Below are 18,303 nucleotides of genomic sequence, written 5' to 3'. Positions count from 1 at the left end.
TCCGGCGGCGACTGCTCTCGGCGAGCGGAGGCCACAAATCTGCCGCCAATCCCCGCCGCTCCGAGCGCCCAATGGGGGAGCAGCGCACGCGCACGCGCACGGGCCCCGCCCCACCCCGGGCTCCGCCCCGTCCAAGAGCGCGGGGGAAAATGCGGCCTGGAATACAGCAAAAGGCGGAGTTGGAGTCCGCGCCTTACAACCAGTTGCCGACGGGCCCTGAGACGCCCCCCTGCGCCCTGTGCCAGTTTTCAAGGTTCCTCGGCTCCGGAGCCCGGAAGGGGAGGACCCAGCGCTGGGAAGTCCCAGGGCACTCAACGCAGAGGCGGATCCAAACGCGGGGTCGCGGCTCCTGCGGCCTAGGCGCCTGCGCAGTTGCCGAGTGTAATGCCCTAGACGGGCTTCGGCTTCTGGTCCGCTGCGCTTAACTAGTGGCGTGAAATTGCCATGTCCCTTCATTCGTCAGTAGGGAGGGCCCTCACCACACCATAAATAAAGGTCACCTCAAAATTGGTCGAAGGCTTCATTCTAAGAGCTAAAACGATGAAACTCGTAGAAGACAGAGGGCAAAAGCTTCGCGACGTTGGACTTGGCAATGACTTTATGATGAAGACGTTCCCGGAGATGCATAGCAGGGGGTGGCGGTGCAACCCTGTGAAGGAGTGTGCTTAAGCAGTGCCGCTGAACTGGACCGTTAAAAATGGTTAGAATGCTAAATTTTGTTATGTATGTTTTGCCACAACAGAAAAGTCACGTGTTTCCTGCATACACAAGAATCTAACAATGTAAACATTAAAAGGAGCGCCCGTGGATTCACTACTGGCTCAGGAAATAAATCATCGTTCCTCCCAAGGATAAATTTTATCATTTCCACGCTTTTCTACCTGGTATATCCCTAAAGAATGGATTTAGTTATTGTATATTTCTAAACTTCATATAGATATCTGGTATGCCTTCTGCAAGTGCTCTTTCTTGCTGAAAGCCATGATTTCTCCACATTGATGCACATAGCTGCGGTTCATTCATTTTCATTCTTTGGAGCGCATTACATAAATATGCTACATTTTATTAACCCTTCCTCCTGGGTATGAGGACGTCAGTTGTCTTGAGTTTCTTTACTGTTACCACAATGCAGCACTAAACGTTTTCGTGTGTTGCTGGGTACATGTCTAAGAGTTTCTCTAGGGACAGACTCGGTAGTAATACTATCACCTCATCATCTAAAGGCATTTTCAGCGTTCCGTGATAAAGGCCAATTTTCACACATTGTTTTGTAGGCTACAATTTACACTCCCATCAGCAGTATGTGAAAGTCTCCTTGGCTCCATATACTTGTTAATAGTTAAAATTTTTTATGACTTTCAAATTTTACGTAAATAGTGTGTTGAAATAGGATCCTGTTTTTGAATTGCATTTCACTTGAGTTGGTCATCTGTTCATCGCTTATAGGTCCGCCCTGATTCCTCTTCAGTGACATGCCTGTGCACCCCACCCAAGAATCATTCGGGCAGTTGCCAGAGAAGAGGAAACCACCTCTGAAGTAGTGAAGGTAGTTCCCACTGACGGGTTCCTGGAGCTTGAAAGTTGTCACCATTAAGAAAGTAGATGGGCAGCTTCATTTTTCCGCTATGGGTCTGAAAAGTCAAGAAGAGGTTGAGCACTCAGGATGGAAATTAAAACTCAACCCAAATAGGTTTACTTAACAGAGGAATTTATGAACTCATGTCCCTGAAAAGTCCAGAGGGTAGGATGCCTGTGAACCTCACTTTGAGCAGGAAGCCCCCAGGGTTCTGAATCCATTTGCTTGCCCTTCCTGTGCACCAGCTTTTTCCACAGGCTCATGTCTATCATCACTTGAATTTGCTGAGCATTTGCTACGATCCAGCCATTGTTCTAAGTGCTCAGTCCCTATTAGGCCCTCTCATCCTTTCATAATAACCCTATGGGGTTGGCACTGTAACCCCACTGTACACACGAGAGGACTAAGGAGCAGCCCTACAGCTACTCAGTGGTGGTGCCTGCACTAGATCTTAGGGTTCTGGCTCAGAGCTTGCACCTGACAGCCATTCCAAGCCACACATCTGAACCCACCTTTCCGAGGAAGAGCAGCTGCGTCCCCGCATTGCCAGGGAAGTGCCTAGGGTGTTCTCCAATTGGCCCAGCTTTGGTGAGGTACCTACCAGGGTTCTCCAGAGAAACAGAACCAATAGGATATACATGTCCGTTCCATATTTTTGGAATTATTAGTTTGACGTTTAACTGAGAATATAAACAAGGATATTTTTATTTATTTTACAGGGTTGTTGTGAAGAAGATTACGGAGGTCCCTAGATGATCTATCATTTCCTGCTGCGCCTCTGTTTTTTCCCCAGTGGACTCTTCTGTTGAATTTTCTGTTCAGCACGTGTCCACTAGAGGTCAGATAAAGAACAGGAGAGGAGACTTGGACATTATTTGGAGACCAGAGCTACTCATTTGCAGACATTGTAAATATTAGCTCAGTTCAAGGTTAATAAGACTAGATGTCTTCAATGTCCTTGCTCAACTCATTTTCCCCTTCTTGTGCATTATCCTTTCCCCAAAATTATCAAATCCATGCCTGTAAGTTTCCCTTAAGCCAACGAATATGATTTTCTAATGTAAAAAAGAAAATAATATACTTCTCAGATTTTCCAACTTTCTTTCTGAACTTTCTACAGCACCAACAAATTACTGGGGACCCGGGAATAACCCACTAACCTTGGCAGTTTTCGCCAGGGAGAAACTGAAGTCATTATCTCTTTGAAACAGACTGACTGCTCAACATCTGTAATTATGACGCAGCAAAACAAACTCAAAGCGTCCCAGGGGCAGAGGAGGAGGAGACCTTCACTTGGCTGTTCCCTTTAGGAGGAAATAAAATTCAGAAAGAATGTTTTATTCGGTGTCTGTTGAAGTTGAGGGGGCAGAAAGGTTTTTCCATTGTAGCAACCGGCCGTGACATGAGACACGTCCCTGTGTCACACGCCCTCTGACAGCCCCCTGGCTCTAAGCAAGGACTAAACTTAATCGCTCTGTAACTCATGTTCTACTTTTTCCAGAGCTAACTGGCTCTGCTCCTGCCCAGGCTGAGCTCCCAGGGCGAAGAGGTCGGAGCCCACATCAGGCCTGGGCAGTCACGTGGCTCAGATTCCATTCCCAGCTCCGTGCAGGGCTGGGGGGGGGGGGGGGGGCTGGTCAGGAACCGTGGCAGGAGCAGTCTCGCAAAAGCCAGGACTTCTCTAGCCAAGGCACAGCTGACGTCCAACCGGCAGAGCCAGTACTTCCATAACTCCAATGAGCAGAGGAAATAAAATGAAAGGACAGCCCAAGGAAAAATAATGTCTTTAGGAAAGGAAGGGGGTGGGGGAAAGGGTCCTGGAATAGGATTTCTACAGCGGAGACATGTCTGCAGGATTCTCACCCAAGCTGTGGTGGAAAAGAACTTTCTGGAAAGGGTTTCATCCTTTCAATGACCTTGCTCACTCTGACACTACTTTTGGGTGGCTTGAGAGCACAGACAACCGGGAGGCTGACCTTATTCAGAGAGTCCTGGGCAACTCTTGTCCTTACTCCTGTGATCCTTTCTGCTCAGCCGAAATTGAGTGGGAGAACCATCAGCCTTCAGAGAAGCTCAGGTCGGACAGGCTTCCCTCTCTTACCCCTGGGTGATGCAAAAAACCTTTCTAGAACCTTCTCTAGGCGGAAAGACCCCCCACCCCATTCTCTGGCTGCCCACTCTCCCCTTTGACTTTGTCACAGCTCCTCACACCACTGCTGGCCACAGCCATGCTGGGCAGCTCGTTTCCTGGGCTTGGAGAATCAGAGAAGGCTTCCCAGAGGAAGTGACACCTTCGCTCTAACTGAAACGAAGGAATAGGAGCCAGCCAGGCCAGGTTGAGAGGGTGCTCCTGGGAGGAAGGGCATGCAGAGTCCCAGCAGTGAGCGAGCGAGGTGCTCTCCGGGAGCGAGAACAAGTTTGGTGTGGCTGAATGGAGTTGGGGACCTGGCGAAAGATGAGGCTATGGAGACAAGCAGGGGCCCCCAGTTCCCTGCAGCATTAGCCTCACCTGGGGGCGTCTTCAAAATGCAGAATTTCAGGCCTGACTCCAGAATTATTGAATGAGAATCTGAATGTTAAGATTCCCCAGGGGATTGGATGCAAAATCAAGTTTGAGACGCTCACTAAGTACATTCGCAGTTCAGACAAGAGCGCACCAGGAAACCTTCGAATAATGAAGCAGGGGAATCACGTGGCAAGACCTGGGACTTAGAAAAACCATTCCTGCTGCAGAGGCGGGGGGGGGGGGGGGGGGGGGGGGGGGAAGCAAGTGGGTTACCGGACGCCAATGTAAGAGATGAGGAGGTGCAGCTGTCCTGTAAGGGCTGCAGGAATAAGGAGCGGGCGGCACGGGACGGATTCCACAGGCGACAGGAGACAGATTCAGTAAGCTGGGGTCGCTGCGGCCAACGGGGGCCGCCCCGGAACTTCTCCCCAGTTCAGGGCTCAGTGAGCTCCGCGGGGCGGGGAGGCACCGGCTGCAGCGCAGCAGGGCGCAGGGAGGCAGTATGGGGGGTGTGGGAAAGCAAGGCGCTCAAAACCAGGAGTCCCTCTGGGTCTTCTGCACCTGCCGCCTGGTGCAGAATGTTAGCAAACGGGTTTCACGCGCTCTGCGTGGGTCCTCCGCGTCCCCGGCGTGTGCTGCCCAAGCACCCCTGCAGCCCGGCTGGGGCACCCGCCCCTGACTCGCCCTTCACTGAACAACCAGGCAAAACCCGAAGCCTGCCCGCAGTTCTCCAGGGGGATGCAGTTAGCTAGACAATTCTGCTAGAGAAATCGGACAGCCCCACCCCCACCCCACCCCCGCTTCCCCACTTAAAAATCTCAACAAAAGAGAAGCTGATAATGTATATGCAAAACATATTTGTGGGGGAAAAAACCCCATTCTGTTTCTGGCCAAGAACAGAATCCCTCTGTACCTGGAGAACAGGGCTGAAGAGCAGAAATCATCTGGCAAGGCTTCTACCATCTGCCGTGAGAAGGAGGAGTTAAAAGGCAAAGGGAAAATTCTGGATTTCTTTTCATGCTAAATACACGGATAGTAAGAACTGGGAGTCGATCCCCCAAGTACCCAGGCTGAGTGAAGAAGTGAGTGCCGTGGGAACACAGACGTGGCCTCTGCTCTAGGACTCAGGGTGAGAGGACAGCTGGGGGTCCCTCCTGGGGCAGTGTCTGTAGGCACCAGCTCACCTGGGAGACCTGGAGGGTCGGCTCTGTACTGGGAACGGTCCTCAGGAGAGGCTCCTGAGGCCAGACTGCAGGCGCACCCTCTCCACAACCACAGAGGGGCTGGGGGCTCAGAAATGGGTGGGGTGCTCCACTCTGCTCCCCTAATGGACGCACTGCCTCCACCTGTCCGGGTGGTGCGAGGACCTTCTGTCCTCAGCTTCCTGCTCTACTCAGCAGCTGGGGACGGGCCGCAGGTCCCTCCTCTGCTTATGTGGCCGAGAGAAGAAACAAGCCCTGGGAATCTGGATGAACATGCCCAGAGGAGCTTCCAGGGTCCAAGATGTTTACTCTCTCCCACCCTGCGACGTGGAGAGTTTGGCCGCATCTGAGAACTGGCTACTGAAGAAAACCCACCTGACGCAGCAACTGGGTGCTCAGGGACAGCCCAGTGGGTGCCCCGGGCACAGACAGGCCTGGGGGCAGGACGTCCAGCTGCGCCACTTACCGGGGCTCCTGAGCGGAGCTCTGCAGGCTCCATTCTCTCATCTGTAACTAGGAACAGTGCTCCAATGGTAGAGAGAGGTTTTCAGGTAGAGGCTCCCAGGCCCCGTGGGTCTTACACCTCTCCTTACAATTACACGTTCTCTATCTCCCAACACCCCCCACACCCCCATGTTGTGATGGGAGGACTATCCTACTGATGGCCGATCTCTGAACCTGACTGTGGGTTTCAGCCTTCCCAGCCTCTCAGAACAGCGGTCTGCCCCTCTTCCCCACATTCTCTCCCATCCCCCCGACCTTCCTCGTGGGCACGCCATCACACTCCAGCAGCTCCCATCTGAGAACCCTCTGCCACCAGCAAACACAAGCACCTCTCTCAGCCTCCCACCTTTCCCCGGGCCCCGTCTGTCCATCTAATTTCCTTCAGGGAAAACGTCAACACAGAGCTGTCCTCCCTCCTCCCTGACGTCCCCGCTCAGGCCTCCACGTGCCCCCAGCAGGTTGCCGGGACACTCTCGCCAAGGTTGCCACCACCGCTGAACCCGGCAGCCACTCTGCCCGCACCTTATTCCGCCATTCAGCAGAACTGCCCCTGCCAGGTAATTTTATCTCAGTCACCAGCTCCTTAACTTCAGTTCAAACACCAGGGACGCTGGGGCTCAATTTGGGGCCCTCCTTTATTGCCCATGCAGGGTTCCTGGTGCCCCAGGTAACCCGATCAAGTCCCTGGGCCCATCAGGGGTGTTGCGGAAATGAAATGAGAGCAGAAGAACAATGGCAGCGTGCTGTCCTCGGTGCACCCCCAGTCCCCGCGGCCATCGCTACCTCCGCAGCTGATGATTCCGAGAACTTCCTGGGATCTCATAAACCTGTCACATGGCTGTGACACAGCTTTACACGTATTTTCCTGCTAAGACAGAGCAGCTGATTCTACCAAATTTTTGGTTCTTAATGGATCTGTAATTATCAACATCACAGAGAGCAAACGTATTTAATTTTGGATAAGCCATAAAATCAGACTAGCCTTGGCTCGTGGACTGAGTGCCGGCCTGCGAACCAAAGGGCCGCCGGTTCGATTCCCAGTCAGGGTACATGCCTGGGTTGCAGGCTGGGTCCCCAGTTGGGGGCACACGAGAGGCAACCACACACTGATGTTTCTCTCATCTCTTTCTCCCTCCCTTCCCCTCTCTCTAAAAAAAAATAATAATAATAAGTAAAATCTTTAAAAAGATCACATAGAAATGTTTTTCATATAGAAAGAAAAAACAAAAAGGACTAGAAGTCTGTGAAGTGGTATTAGCCCTGCTATGACCAAGAACCATCCTTAGCTGGGAATCAAAACCACTTTTACTGAAGCTTAGGCAGAACTTCTGACACCGAGAATAATCAGTGACATGCGTTGTCAGAAAGGTCACTGCCAAAGGGAGACAAGAATCATCCACAGCTCAACGCTTAGAGTTCAGTGTCTACAGCCAGACTTCCTGGCCCCAATTCTACCTGACAGTGATCAAGCTATTTGTGCGCTTCGATTTCCTCACCTGTAAAATGGCGACAACAGTCACGTTTGGCTTGAAGGGTTGTCAACAGTAGATGGGTCATCCATGTAAAATGCTAAAAATGGTGCCTGGCACATCGCAACCCTTCTCACCATTCAGCTATGGGTAATATTCCAAGTAATCAAAAGATGGAGTGGGGCAGAAACAGGTGACTGCCAAGTGCCAAACACACTTAAAACAAGCTGTATTTCTGAGTTTGGACAGTGAGGTGTGTCACTGCTGGGCCTGCAGGGAGGGGCGAAATGAGCCGGGGACAGCAGGGTGACTACAACACGCTGCAACATGGATGGTCCTTGAAGACATCACGCTAAGTGAACACAGCCAGTCCCAGAAGGACCAACTCTGGGTCATTGCCCTCAGGTGAGCACCTAGCGCAGTCATGTTCTCAGGACAGAGAGGAAGGTGGTTGTCACGGGTGGAGGGGACAGATGGGGGTGGGGCTGAGCGGGCAGCGTTTTAGCTCCGCGACGTGAGTGGAGCTCTGTGGACGGAGCTCTGTGGACAGATGGCTTAAAGCCACTGAGCTGCACGCTTAAACGCGGTCCAGATGGTAACGTGTATGCCTATTTTGCTAGAGCTTTTCAAAATGAAAAAGAAAACAGGGTTTTTATCCACCTCGTTACAAAGAGGAGTTTTGTTCAAAATTTCGGGTGTTTGTTCAAACAAGACTTATTTAATGAACACCTACTAGTTTCCAAGCACTGTGTTGAGCACTGAGAGGGAAAAGGAAAGGTAACAGGGAAAAATGGAAGAGAAATGTACGCTAAGACCAGGTAAGGGAGTTAGAACAAAGGTAAAAAGGTGGAATGGACTGGGAGCCTTAGCAGAGATTCAGAGGGAGAAAGCAAAGGTCACCACGCCAACCCCGGAGGTCGGGGGCGGAGGCAGCGAGACTGACTGAAACTCAGCAGGTCACGTAAGAAACTGGAGGCTGATTAATGAACACCCGTGAAAAAGAAAGTCTTTAAAGTGACAGTGTAGGATGGGGGGAGGAAAAGAAACAGAAGAAGTGGGCTGCCTCGGAACCAGGCAGAGGATAGTAAGGGACCGAGTCAAACGGTCACAGAGCGTGACTGAACCAGAACTCACCACAGCCAGCACCTCCGGAAATGTAGTTTTCCAGCACACGCTGTGCATTTTCAAGAAAACCGATGTTCTTCCCACTGTGATTCTCTCTGCCCAGCCCAGCAGGACTGTGGCCGGGGAGCCTGTGCGCGTGACCGCGTCGGAGGAGGGGAGGCCCGGGAAGGAGGGGCGGCGGGCATGCCGCATGCCCGGGGCCCAGCGAGGGCTGCCCAGATATTACCCCTGACCCCAAAACAGAGGCTTCACTCACTTGAAATGCAGAAATATTTATTTTGGTTTCCTTCATTGTTTTTGGAAATTCTGTTTTGGTTTATAAAACATAGAAATAGCCAACACTTACAGCAAACATTCAAACCCCCAGTGTGACAGATTACTGACTGCTGTGCAATGAACACACATACGACGTCAGGCTACCGACCAGTGTCACTACGGTGACGCCGCTTCGGGGCAAGCCCTCCGCGCTGTGCAGTGCGTGCGCCCGCGCCCCCCGGAACTGCTGCTTCGCACGCAGAAACGACGGCGCAGTTCAGTCGCGTGGCAAAGGCTTGCAGTCAAGTGCAATGAACGCTAATTTCCCAAATTAACTTTTAAAAAGTCCCCGGGGAAGGGAGTCCCAGGACATGAGTTTTCCAGATTCCTACACCCTAGAATTTTGGCTTGTCAAACACATTTCACAGAAACCGGGTAGCATGACAGGAGAGCGTTTATTACTGTCCGTTTCGGTAAGTGCCCAAGGCTCTCTACTCCCTTAACAGTTTTAAAGACATGCCTTGCCTGAGTTTATTTGGAGGGGAAGCCAGTTAATCACAACATGAACTTGGGATGAGAAAACCACGTGAAGAGCCCGCTGGCCGTCACAAACGAACAGGGCGGGTGCGGTGAAGGTCAAGTGGACAGTTACTTAGGCGTCACAGTCGAGCATGGTCAGTCCAGGTAATTCTCTCTTTCTTGAAATGCTTGTCTTCGCGGCAGAGTCTAAGGCAGATTCCCCCCACAGCCCTGGAGACGGAGCAAGGAACCAGGTCTGCAGAGGGGGCTCCGAGGGCATTCTGCTCTGCGGGTGTCAGAACCCACTCGCCCCGTTGAGGAGCGGCTCACCCGAGACTCAGCATCTACCATGTTCTGACTTGGTCTGTCCTCCGCTTCACTGGGAACCTTCTGATCCGTGGGGAGCAACAGGGGATTGCTGAGAAGAGCAGGGGGTCCATCAGCCTTCATCAGAAGGGGCGCGGGACAGCGTGTGAGACCGGGGAGGGGCGGCGGCAGGGATCAACAAAGGAATGTCTGGTCCACTTGTGACATTCTCCAGCAGGGACAGTTGTTCCTCAGGGACAGTTTCCTTCCAGTGCACTGCACTCTTCAGAGCAGTGGACAGCTGCAGAGTTTGCAGCAAGCAGCAGACATCTCAGAGAGAGCAGAGTCCTGATTCCTTGGTTAGAAAAGCAGGGACACCCACGTTTTCACATCCGCCTTTCGAACTAAGGAAGTCGTGAATAACTTAGCACATTTGCAGTTTCCCCTTTACAATTTTTAAGGCTCATTTTGGAAATTGTGTGTCACCATATATATGTGTACATATATACATGGTCTGCCACACGAGGTGACTGTAAGGCAGTGTCCCGTTTCCGCTAATGTTCCTGTGATGAGAACCCCGAAAGCACGAGTCAGACATGGACGCTCCTTCCCTTCCCTATGTGCGCTGTTGTCAAAGTTACCAACGTGAAGGCCACCAGGAGAAGATCGTGGAGGTGTGTGGTTTCTTCTGAGCTTTCCTCCTTCCATTAAACTTTGATGGTGGAATACAGTTCATCTATCTGCGGCCTGAAATAATTCCGAAGCTCTGGTCTTTTAGCCTTCATCGTCGGGGTCAGAAGGCCGTTTTCGATAGAGAATAATTCAGGGTGGAGATAAATGCCTTTGACCTGCAAATAAACGAGGCTGTTTTAGGAGGAGAGGGGACAGATGAAACCTGAGTCCAAAAAGCACTTCAACCATGCAAGACGGGATAAAGGCCCGTCTGCTGGGTCCAAACCATCCTCTACCCTCTGGCCCAGCTGCACTCCCTCCGCAAGGGCAGCGGCTTATTCTCAGGACAGGAGTCAGGGCTGTATGCTGGCCTCCACCCCAGTTAGGAAAGTGCCCCCACCTTGTCCCTCGCCAACCAATGCCATTACCCTTCCCTCACGGACCTCCTTAGGTCATCTCGTCACCTTCTGTGACCTACTCGTGAAACCTCTTCAAGTCAAAAACTCATTCTACAAGAATTCATGCACTTTCACCTAAGTCTTACCTGTTCAAATGCTTTTAGTCCAGAATCCTTCCCAATTCTCACCATGTCTTCTAGAACAGCTTTTCTGACATCCTAATAAGGGAAGAGAAACAAGATGCTCCCTGTGCCTCGCACTTCACGCGACGGGAAGATACAGGGGGGACCGCGTGCCCCAGCGCCTTACCTTGCTCTGGCACAGGTCTTCAAAGGTCCCTTCCAGTCCTCTCTTTCGGGCCCAGCGGCCCAATGTCTCGACGTCGGGGACCACAATTGCTATGAGGAACGCCTTTAACAGAGACACGTCAGTTACGACATGGCTTGATACAGGTGGTCTGGAAACGGGGTCCTGACGGGTTCGTATCACAGACCCCGGGAGAAACCGATCGGAGTTACAGGCCCTCTCTTCAGAGCATATTACCAGCCCTAAGGGGTCTGTCGGGCCCAGGTTAAGAACTCCTACCTCTAAAATGTAGACAGCACCAGGAATTTTATAATAAATGTTTTAAAAGAACCCCTGAGAATCAAAATTTAAAATAAAAACTCAATTTTTACTTATTTTTGTGTGTACATTAAAAAAAATGGAACAGGGTCAATAAGGAAATAAGACAGTAGATAATAGATGAAAAGATAATAAATAAATGAAACTCAAAGGCATGGGGAGAGTCTAGGTCAAGGAAACATAGGCGCACTCCTTTAGAAGAAAAGATTCCTCTGAAGTTACGTAAGAATCTCGAGGTTTCCCACGTGACTAACCTCAGGGAAACCAGGCCCCTTCCCTCCCTCGTCACCTCTTGTCCAACACTCTGGCAAATGGGTGTTTCCATCCGATATCGATCTTGGTCTCAACCTTACAGGGCTCAGGGCCACCACCGCTCAAAGGTGACTGAGGCGGCATCTCACAGGTAAGCCGGTTTAATGTGTCTGAGAATTCTAAACTTTCCTGTAATCTGCATGTCGATAATGTCCCTCATAATTAAATTAGAAGCATATCCTTACCCACCCCTCGTGTCTTTTATCCCATCTCCCTCGGCACATCACATCACTCTGGGTGAAATAGAAACGTGGAAACTAGAGAGGAAATTCTTTGCTGAATAAGAAATGCCCAACAGCGAGAGCCAACGATGCGCCCTCCACACTCCAGCGCCCCAGGTGAGGAAGTCAGTTCACATCCGTGGCCAACTCGCCCCTGGACACCGGCACGCGCCAGGTCTGCCCCCAGCTTGGAAAGCACCTACCTGCAGGCTCTCTCCGTGGACGAACACCTGGGCCACAGGTTCGCTCCGCACGTAGACATTCTCGATCTTTTCAGGCGCTATGTATTCTCCTTGCGCCAGTTTAAATATATGCTTTTTCCTGTCGATAATCTTCAAGGTGCCATTCTGTGCATCAGAGAGGAGGGCTGTGAGTGGGCCACGCGGCCTCCCACCCAGGCTCAGGCGCGCCCGGCACAGGCCACTCGGGGCGCCCTCTCCCTTAGTCCTCATCGCGCCCCCTTTTCAGAGAGGAAAACTAAGGCTTAGAGAAAGGGAGCAGCTTGCCCAGGCCCCTGAGCCAAGACGGAGCCCATGCTCACTCCCCTGCACCCATACGCACCGGCTGGCAGTGCCTTGCTCGCTGCCTTCCGCGTGGCAAGCTCCATGCGTGCAGCCTCATGCCTGAACCAGGGGCACACACACCTTCCTCTCCAGCGGAGGTAAGTTCCTTGCGAGCAGATTCCCCCTCCCCAGGGCACTGCACAGAGTAAGGACTCACTACGTGCGGACCCCACCAGGGCAGAGTGTCCGTTCCTTTCTTACAGTTTCCGGGCGGGGGAGGCAGGGGTGCTCCTGGCCCCTTTGGAAGAGTTGGTCAACCGCCCACATAATAACAGTGAGGACACTGGATTCTCTGGACCAGAGCAGCCAATGGCCAGAAAGGCCCGCTGACTTTCAACTATCCCGACCCTGCGGTCACTGCTGCGCTTCTGAAAGTCATCTGCTGGAGACTTTCCAGGCTCCCATTCCACATCCGTTCTCCATTTTCGGTGGAGCAGACCGGGGGCCAGAGAGGTTAGGAGCTGTGCTCATTAGAGCCAGAATGAGAACGGACGCTCAGTCCCTCTTGAACTGGGAAAAGGGACTTAATCTGGTTCTAAATAGCCCGGGTATTCTGAAATCTGAATGAATTAGGACGGCATTTTTCAAATCAATAAAGATTTCAGTTTTAAGCACCGTAAATGTATAAGAATCAAACAATATGTAATACTAAAAATTACATTAGGTACTTTGCCCTGACTGGTGTGGCTCAGTGGGTTGGGCACAAACTGAAAGGTCGCTGGTTCAATTCCCGGTCAGGGCCCAGGCCTGGGCTGGGGGCCAGGTCCCTGGCTGGGGACCTGCGAGAGTTAATCGATTGATGTTTCTCTCTCACATTGTTTCTCTCCTTCTCCCTCTCCCTCCCTTCCTCTCTCTCTAAAAGTAAATAAATGAAACTTTAAAAAAATACCTTAGGCCAGTGCTTGCAATTAAACATAGGAGCCACTTTAAAGAGCTGTGGCCTCTACCACAGCAAGCAAAACCGGCCAGCTCCCGGGGCACCGCGTCCTGCCCACGCCTCCCGCCCCCAGGATGGCTGCTGGATTCCTCTAGTCAGCGGCTCCGAGGCTAAACTGGAAGGAGCTGGTCTAAGCTGTGAAGCCCTGTCCTGTCTAACCAGATGGCAACTTAGGAAACACACGGACGCAGCCTGCTGCCGACCTGCATGCCTGGCAGCCCACCCAGTGGCCCACACCCCGTTCAACTAAGGCCTCATCTCCCAGGCACACTACCGACGTGTAGAAAAAAGCCAGTTTCTCTGGATGTCAGACAGGAAGCAGCGACCAGAATTGATGTCAAATATCAAAACAAAACCCCTCCGCTGCAGCCGGCCGGAGAATCCCGCCTAAGGGCATCCCTGTGCCCTGCGGGAACGGGATGTCCACACCGCAGGACGGCAGATGGGGTCGCTCCTTCCTGGCCTCTCAGGACGGGGCTGCGGCCACTTACCGGCAGCCATTTCCCGATGTCGCCCGTGTGCAACCAGCCATCTTTGTCCAGAGCCTCCGCTGTCTTGGCCGCGTCCTTCAGGTAGCCTTTGAACACATTTGGCCCCTTCACACACACCTGACGGAGAAAAGATCGGGGTGGGGCTGGGGGTCGGCAGAGGGCAGGCGAAAGGCGCACACTTGCAGGTGTGAGATAGATAAGTACGGGGGAAGCGCACAGCGTGACGGCCGCGGTTAACTGCCGCACTGTGTATCTGAAAGCTGTTCGGAGAGTCTTCATCACAAGAGAACGAACTCTTTCTTTTTTTGTATTTGTATGAGGTGATAGATGTTAACTAAACTTACCGTGGGAATCACTTTGTGGTACATGGAAGTAGGTCAATACGCTGTGCACCTTAAACTTACTGTGCGCTGTGTCAGTTACACTTTAATAGAACTGGACGGGGCGAGGGTGACGATCTGTTAGCAGCATTCACTGGGGCTTCTCCAGAGAGGAGGAGTGTGTGCGTGTGTGTGTGTGTGTGTGTGTCACAACCCTAAGCCAGCAGCCCTGGATGCCATGCTCCAGAGGAGCTACCAGAGCCCCTCCCAGGCCCCAGAACCCTTTCTTAACAACCTCAGGCACAGGCAAGCTGTAGGGCTAATGCTGGCTCCAGTTCTGGCTCAAACCTGTGGGAAAGCCCCAGAGGGGATGAACTCCCTCTGAAGTAATCAGACTTTCCTCCCACTGGCCAGCAGCTCACTAAAAGCAGGTGCCCAGGGCGATCGGCAGACAGGCTGGGCCCCAGGACTCGGGCCCCTGAGCCTTGCACGCTCTTGGGCCCAAGTCCCTACCGTGTCTGGCAGAAAAAGGCAGGCATTAGTGGCCCTCCTCTAACACACCCTCTGGGAGCTAAACATAAATGTACTTCAAAAAGAAGCTTGCTTGACTCCAGGATCACTAATAAAACTGAGCGCAGCGGCACAAAGGCGTTACACAACGCTGTGCCAGGAAATGGACGGCGCTCCTCACGGCCAGCTCTGGCGGAAGCAGCGATGACGGGAAGGACAGTGGGGCCTCACTCACCTCGCCCTCGCCCTTGGCAGCCAGGTAGTTCATTTCTTCCACATCAACCAGTTTTATCAAATTGCAAGGCATGGGGGCACCGACATGGCCTGTGTGTCAAATAAAAGAAGGGTTATTCCTGATGCGACTATACTATCCTCAGGCCAAATTATTTTTATAACGAATTAGCCTGCTCATAATAAGAGGTGCTGGTGTATAAACTTCTGGTTTCTGCGGTTACAGCCAGTCTTCCCTTGGGAAACTAATTTAGAGAATTTAAACCTAGAACAGAGACAAAAATATTCAGAAGTTTCCCCAGGACCTTTCCCAAGTTCGATGCTCTCAATTATTGTTCAATGGACACATAACTGGCTGCTGATTTTAAGGGTTTCCACAAACACCTGGAAGCAAGCACTCTACAGGCGTTTCCCTGCCCCGCTGGTGTGACGGCTCCTGCCCATCATTTGTCATCTCTCCCAGAGAGGCTTCTTAATGTCCCTGTTCTTGGTAAGAAAACACAGGCAGCTGCGGCAAACCTCGATCATCCTCCCACATACCACCTGGTGCTGAACAATGTGGCCATGTTTTATGTTTAAGTTTATTAAGACAGGATGATGCTTCTTTTTTACAGCTAACTTATCGTCTTGCCAAAGGGCGTTAGGATTAGGTTCTCTTCCCAAGGCAAAGCTAACAGAAATTAGATACGTTGCAAAAGCATCGCAACTAATCCTTCCTCCAGTTTAATAAGTTCAGCTTAAAGAGATCCTTTTCCGAAGTCTTTGGCTGGTAAGGAACCAGGGATTAAAAATTAAACACGATGAAAAAGGTTCATAGACTGTTGGTGCCAACCCCAGCAGAATTGTGCTATTAGATGCTCACGTCCATGTTGCTGCGTAAGTGCTCGTGTTTATAATGCACCAAGTAAATCAAGGGCCTGATGCCCCTCAGTGCGGCACACACCGGCGTGGTACAGGGGAAAGCAGCAGCGTCAGCACTCAGACCTGGGTTGGAAACCATGGCTCCAAAGATAATGCTGCGTCAATTCTTGTACATTATGTACAAGCCTTTAATCCCCAACCGGTCAGCTCCTCTCAGAGCGGACAGGGTTTACTGGCGTCACTGGGATGAAACACACAGCACGTACACCTTAGCCCCTAACAAGGAACCTCATCCGTGACAGGTGTTCAACCAGTTATTTTCGTGTGTGTCTCCACTTCGTCCTTTTAGGATAAAGGACCTGAGTTTATTTTTCTCTGTAGTCTCAACATCTAGCACAGCACACAGTGTAAATTTAATTAAAATTTACCAGCAAATCAGTGGACCCTAATCAATTACTGCTCTGCTGGGCCAAACATCCGGAAGCTGGCTGGAACAAAGGCGCCACCTCCTACGGCCGCCCCCTTGGGGATCTGCGTAAGTCTCCACCGCCACCCAGCTTTCCAGTCAGAGCCTCAGACCACATCCCCACCGGCCACAGTTTCCATGCGGCTCCTGATTTACAGGACTGGGTACCCCGAGGCCTAATCATCTGAGACACAGCACTTGTTGAAGGTGGTTGATGAACCAGCTCATGACTAACTCAGTCACATCTGAATGACAGATGTCACAGGACTGTCCGCCGCCCACCGTACCTGCTGTCCAGTCTCCAGGCATGGTCAGGGAGCAGCCGGCCGTGCACTCGGTCTGTCCGTAGCCTTCATAGAACTGGGTCAGCAAGACATGAAACGTTATTAGAAGGGGGACACCTTTGCTGGAAGCCTACAAGTAATGAAGTTCCTCCAACTCCTGAGCGAGGGCCAACCGTGGAGAAACCTCTTTTCAAATTTTGTTTGGTAAATTCATTCAACACTGCAACACGCTCCGTCATAGCACCGAAACGTCATCACCCTCACAGCAGGCCCAGCCCAGCCCTGTCCATTTTCTGCTAGCGTCTGCCAGAGGCGGGGAGAACACTGCCGCGGGCAATGGCCCCTGCGCCCAAGCTGCCTGGGACGACCCCATCCCCGGGTCCTGTGTGTCAACTGGGCTCTGCTGTCTCCCTGCCCCTTTAAGGCAGGTTCTCTGCATGGCGTGTAGGCTGGCTGCCACTTAGGACCCATCCCAGACAGACATGCCTGACTGCAGAGGCATGATCTGTGCCCTCCCTTTGGGAACACGACACCGTGTCTCTGCCTGGGGTCAAAGATGCATATGCTTCTTTCTCTAAGCAGCCTAGGAATAACGTGGCCTTCCAAATAAAGATAAAAGACATGCACGGGGAAACTCAGAGTGACTTTTGGAGAGGACACCCCGGGGCGACAGCATCTGGGACGGACAACTGGGGAGGGGCCGGCTCACCTGGCAGCCGAGCGCCGCGCGCAGAAATGTCAACACGGTGGCAGAAACGGGCGCGGCTCCCGTGACCATCAGCCGGACCTTCCCTCCCAGGCTTGACTGAGGAGGACAGGAGAGGAGAGGAGGAGAGGAGGAGAGTTAAACGGCCCAAGTCGGTGGGCTCCTCAAAGACCCTTTCTCGGCACCCTGTCCCCTGACCCCTGCTCCCTCTGTGCAGGCTGCACAGAGCTTGCCGATGCCCCCGAGCTCACGGGCGTCCACGAGAGGAACGCATGGCTGGGGCGTTTCTGTCTCACCTGAGACTGTACTATCTGCTCTTAACCGGGACAGAAATCACCGGCATCCCCACTTGCTGGTGTCTTAGGAATCAGAACAAGAGTGTGGTGGACTCGTGGCAACCACTACACTTTCAGCATTTTATTAGACATACTTTATTATTCCTTATCACTCATGCCTCAAATGTTACCGCAAGAGTGATATTCTTATTCCAGAAAAGTAAAAGCAAGTGGAGAATAAGAGAGGCTACAATACCCTGACTCCTTTTCTGCCCTTGACAGCTATAATATTGTTCAGCTTTATCTTGGATCCTGAGGGTTACATGATTGATGACTCTGCCTTTAGAAATGTGCCAGAATTAATAAAAATGTGTCATTCTCTCTCCTGTTCTCATGAAATGCTATTAGAAAGGGACTCATTGAAAATCTGAAACCCCAGTGGGCTTACATGACAAACACCAGTGCGAGTCCACCTGTTACCTGTATTTTGCGGAAGATGAGCTTGTCCCACAGGCTGTTGTTTCGAATGATGCCGCTGCGCAGCTCCGCCTCTTTCCGCTTGGAGGCGAAGTCCAGCAGCCATCGCTTCAGTGTGGTGTTTGCCTGTCCAAAAATCTAGTGAGTCAAAAAGACATAAGGTTTCACAATTACTGGGACGGCTCGAGGCAGGAAGTTAGATCAGAACACGTGCTGGTAAAGACGCGGGGACACTGGGACCCTCCTGCCCTGCTGGTAGAACTGTGATATGGTTCAGCTTTAGAAAACACACAGTAACATGATGCAGCAATTCCGCTCCCAGGTATCTGCCCAAGAGGAACGAAGACACATGTCCACACAGACACCTTGGCAGCATTATTCATAACAGCCAAAAAGTGAAAACGACTCAGATGCCCACCAGTGGAAGATTGGATTAATGAAATGTGTGGGATATTGTTCGGCTCTTAAAAGGAATGAAGTACGGATACATCCT

General features: G+C 51.8%; 1 protein-coding gene and 1 long non-coding RNA gene across 5 annotated transcripts in view; one reads left to right on the top strand and one right to left on the bottom strand.

Moving 5' to 3' along the window:
- The first annotated feature begins 395 nt into the window (after window positions 1–395).
- LOC149996590 (uncharacterized) lies at window positions 396–2,839 on the top strand. Its single transcript, XR_016507494.1, has 3 exons — window positions 396–700; window positions 1,447–1,546; window positions 2,296–2,839. It is a non-coding gene; the product is annotated as an uncharacterized LOC149996590 (long non-coding RNA).
- A 5,799-nt stretch (window positions 2,840–8,638) lies between these two features.
- The window catches only part of ACSL1 (acyl-CoA synthetase long chain family member 1), a 54,645-nt gene continuing 44,980 nt past the window's right edge, over window positions 8,639–18,303 (bottom strand). For all 4 annotated transcript variants that reach the window (XM_090258447.1, XM_090258448.1, XM_090258449.1 and 1 more), the window contains 9 exons: window positions 17,814–17,948; window positions 17,062–17,157; window positions 16,356–16,428; window positions 14,746–14,834; window positions 13,681–13,797; window positions 11,893–12,036; window positions 10,842–10,943; window positions 10,679–10,750; window positions 8,639–10,310 (listed from right to left, as the gene is read on the bottom strand). In XM_090258447.1, the coding sequence (XP_090114573.1) occupies window positions 10,170–10,310; window positions 10,679–10,750; window positions 10,842–10,943; window positions 11,893–12,036; window positions 13,681–13,797; window positions 14,746–14,834; window positions 16,356–16,428; window positions 17,062–17,157; window positions 17,814–17,948 (969 nt within the window). In that variant the 3' untranslated portion in view covers window positions 8,639–10,169. The remainder of the gene's footprint in view (window positions 10,311–10,678; window positions 10,751–10,841; window positions 10,944–11,892; window positions 12,037–13,680; window positions 13,798–14,745; window positions 14,835–16,355; window positions 16,429–17,061; window positions 17,158–17,813; window positions 17,949–18,303) is intronic.

This window comes from Furipterus horrens, unplaced genomic scaffold (genome assembly GCF_987537825.1).
Source record: "Furipterus horrens unplaced genomic scaffold, mFurHor1.1.pri manual_scaffold_12, whole genome shotgun sequence".
NCBI classification, from domain to species: Eukaryota; Metazoa; Chordata; class Mammalia; order Chiroptera; family Furipteridae; genus Furipterus; species Furipterus horrens.
Note: the sequence above shows the minus strand (reverse complement) of the source record. Positions and strands in the feature narration are given on the sequence as shown.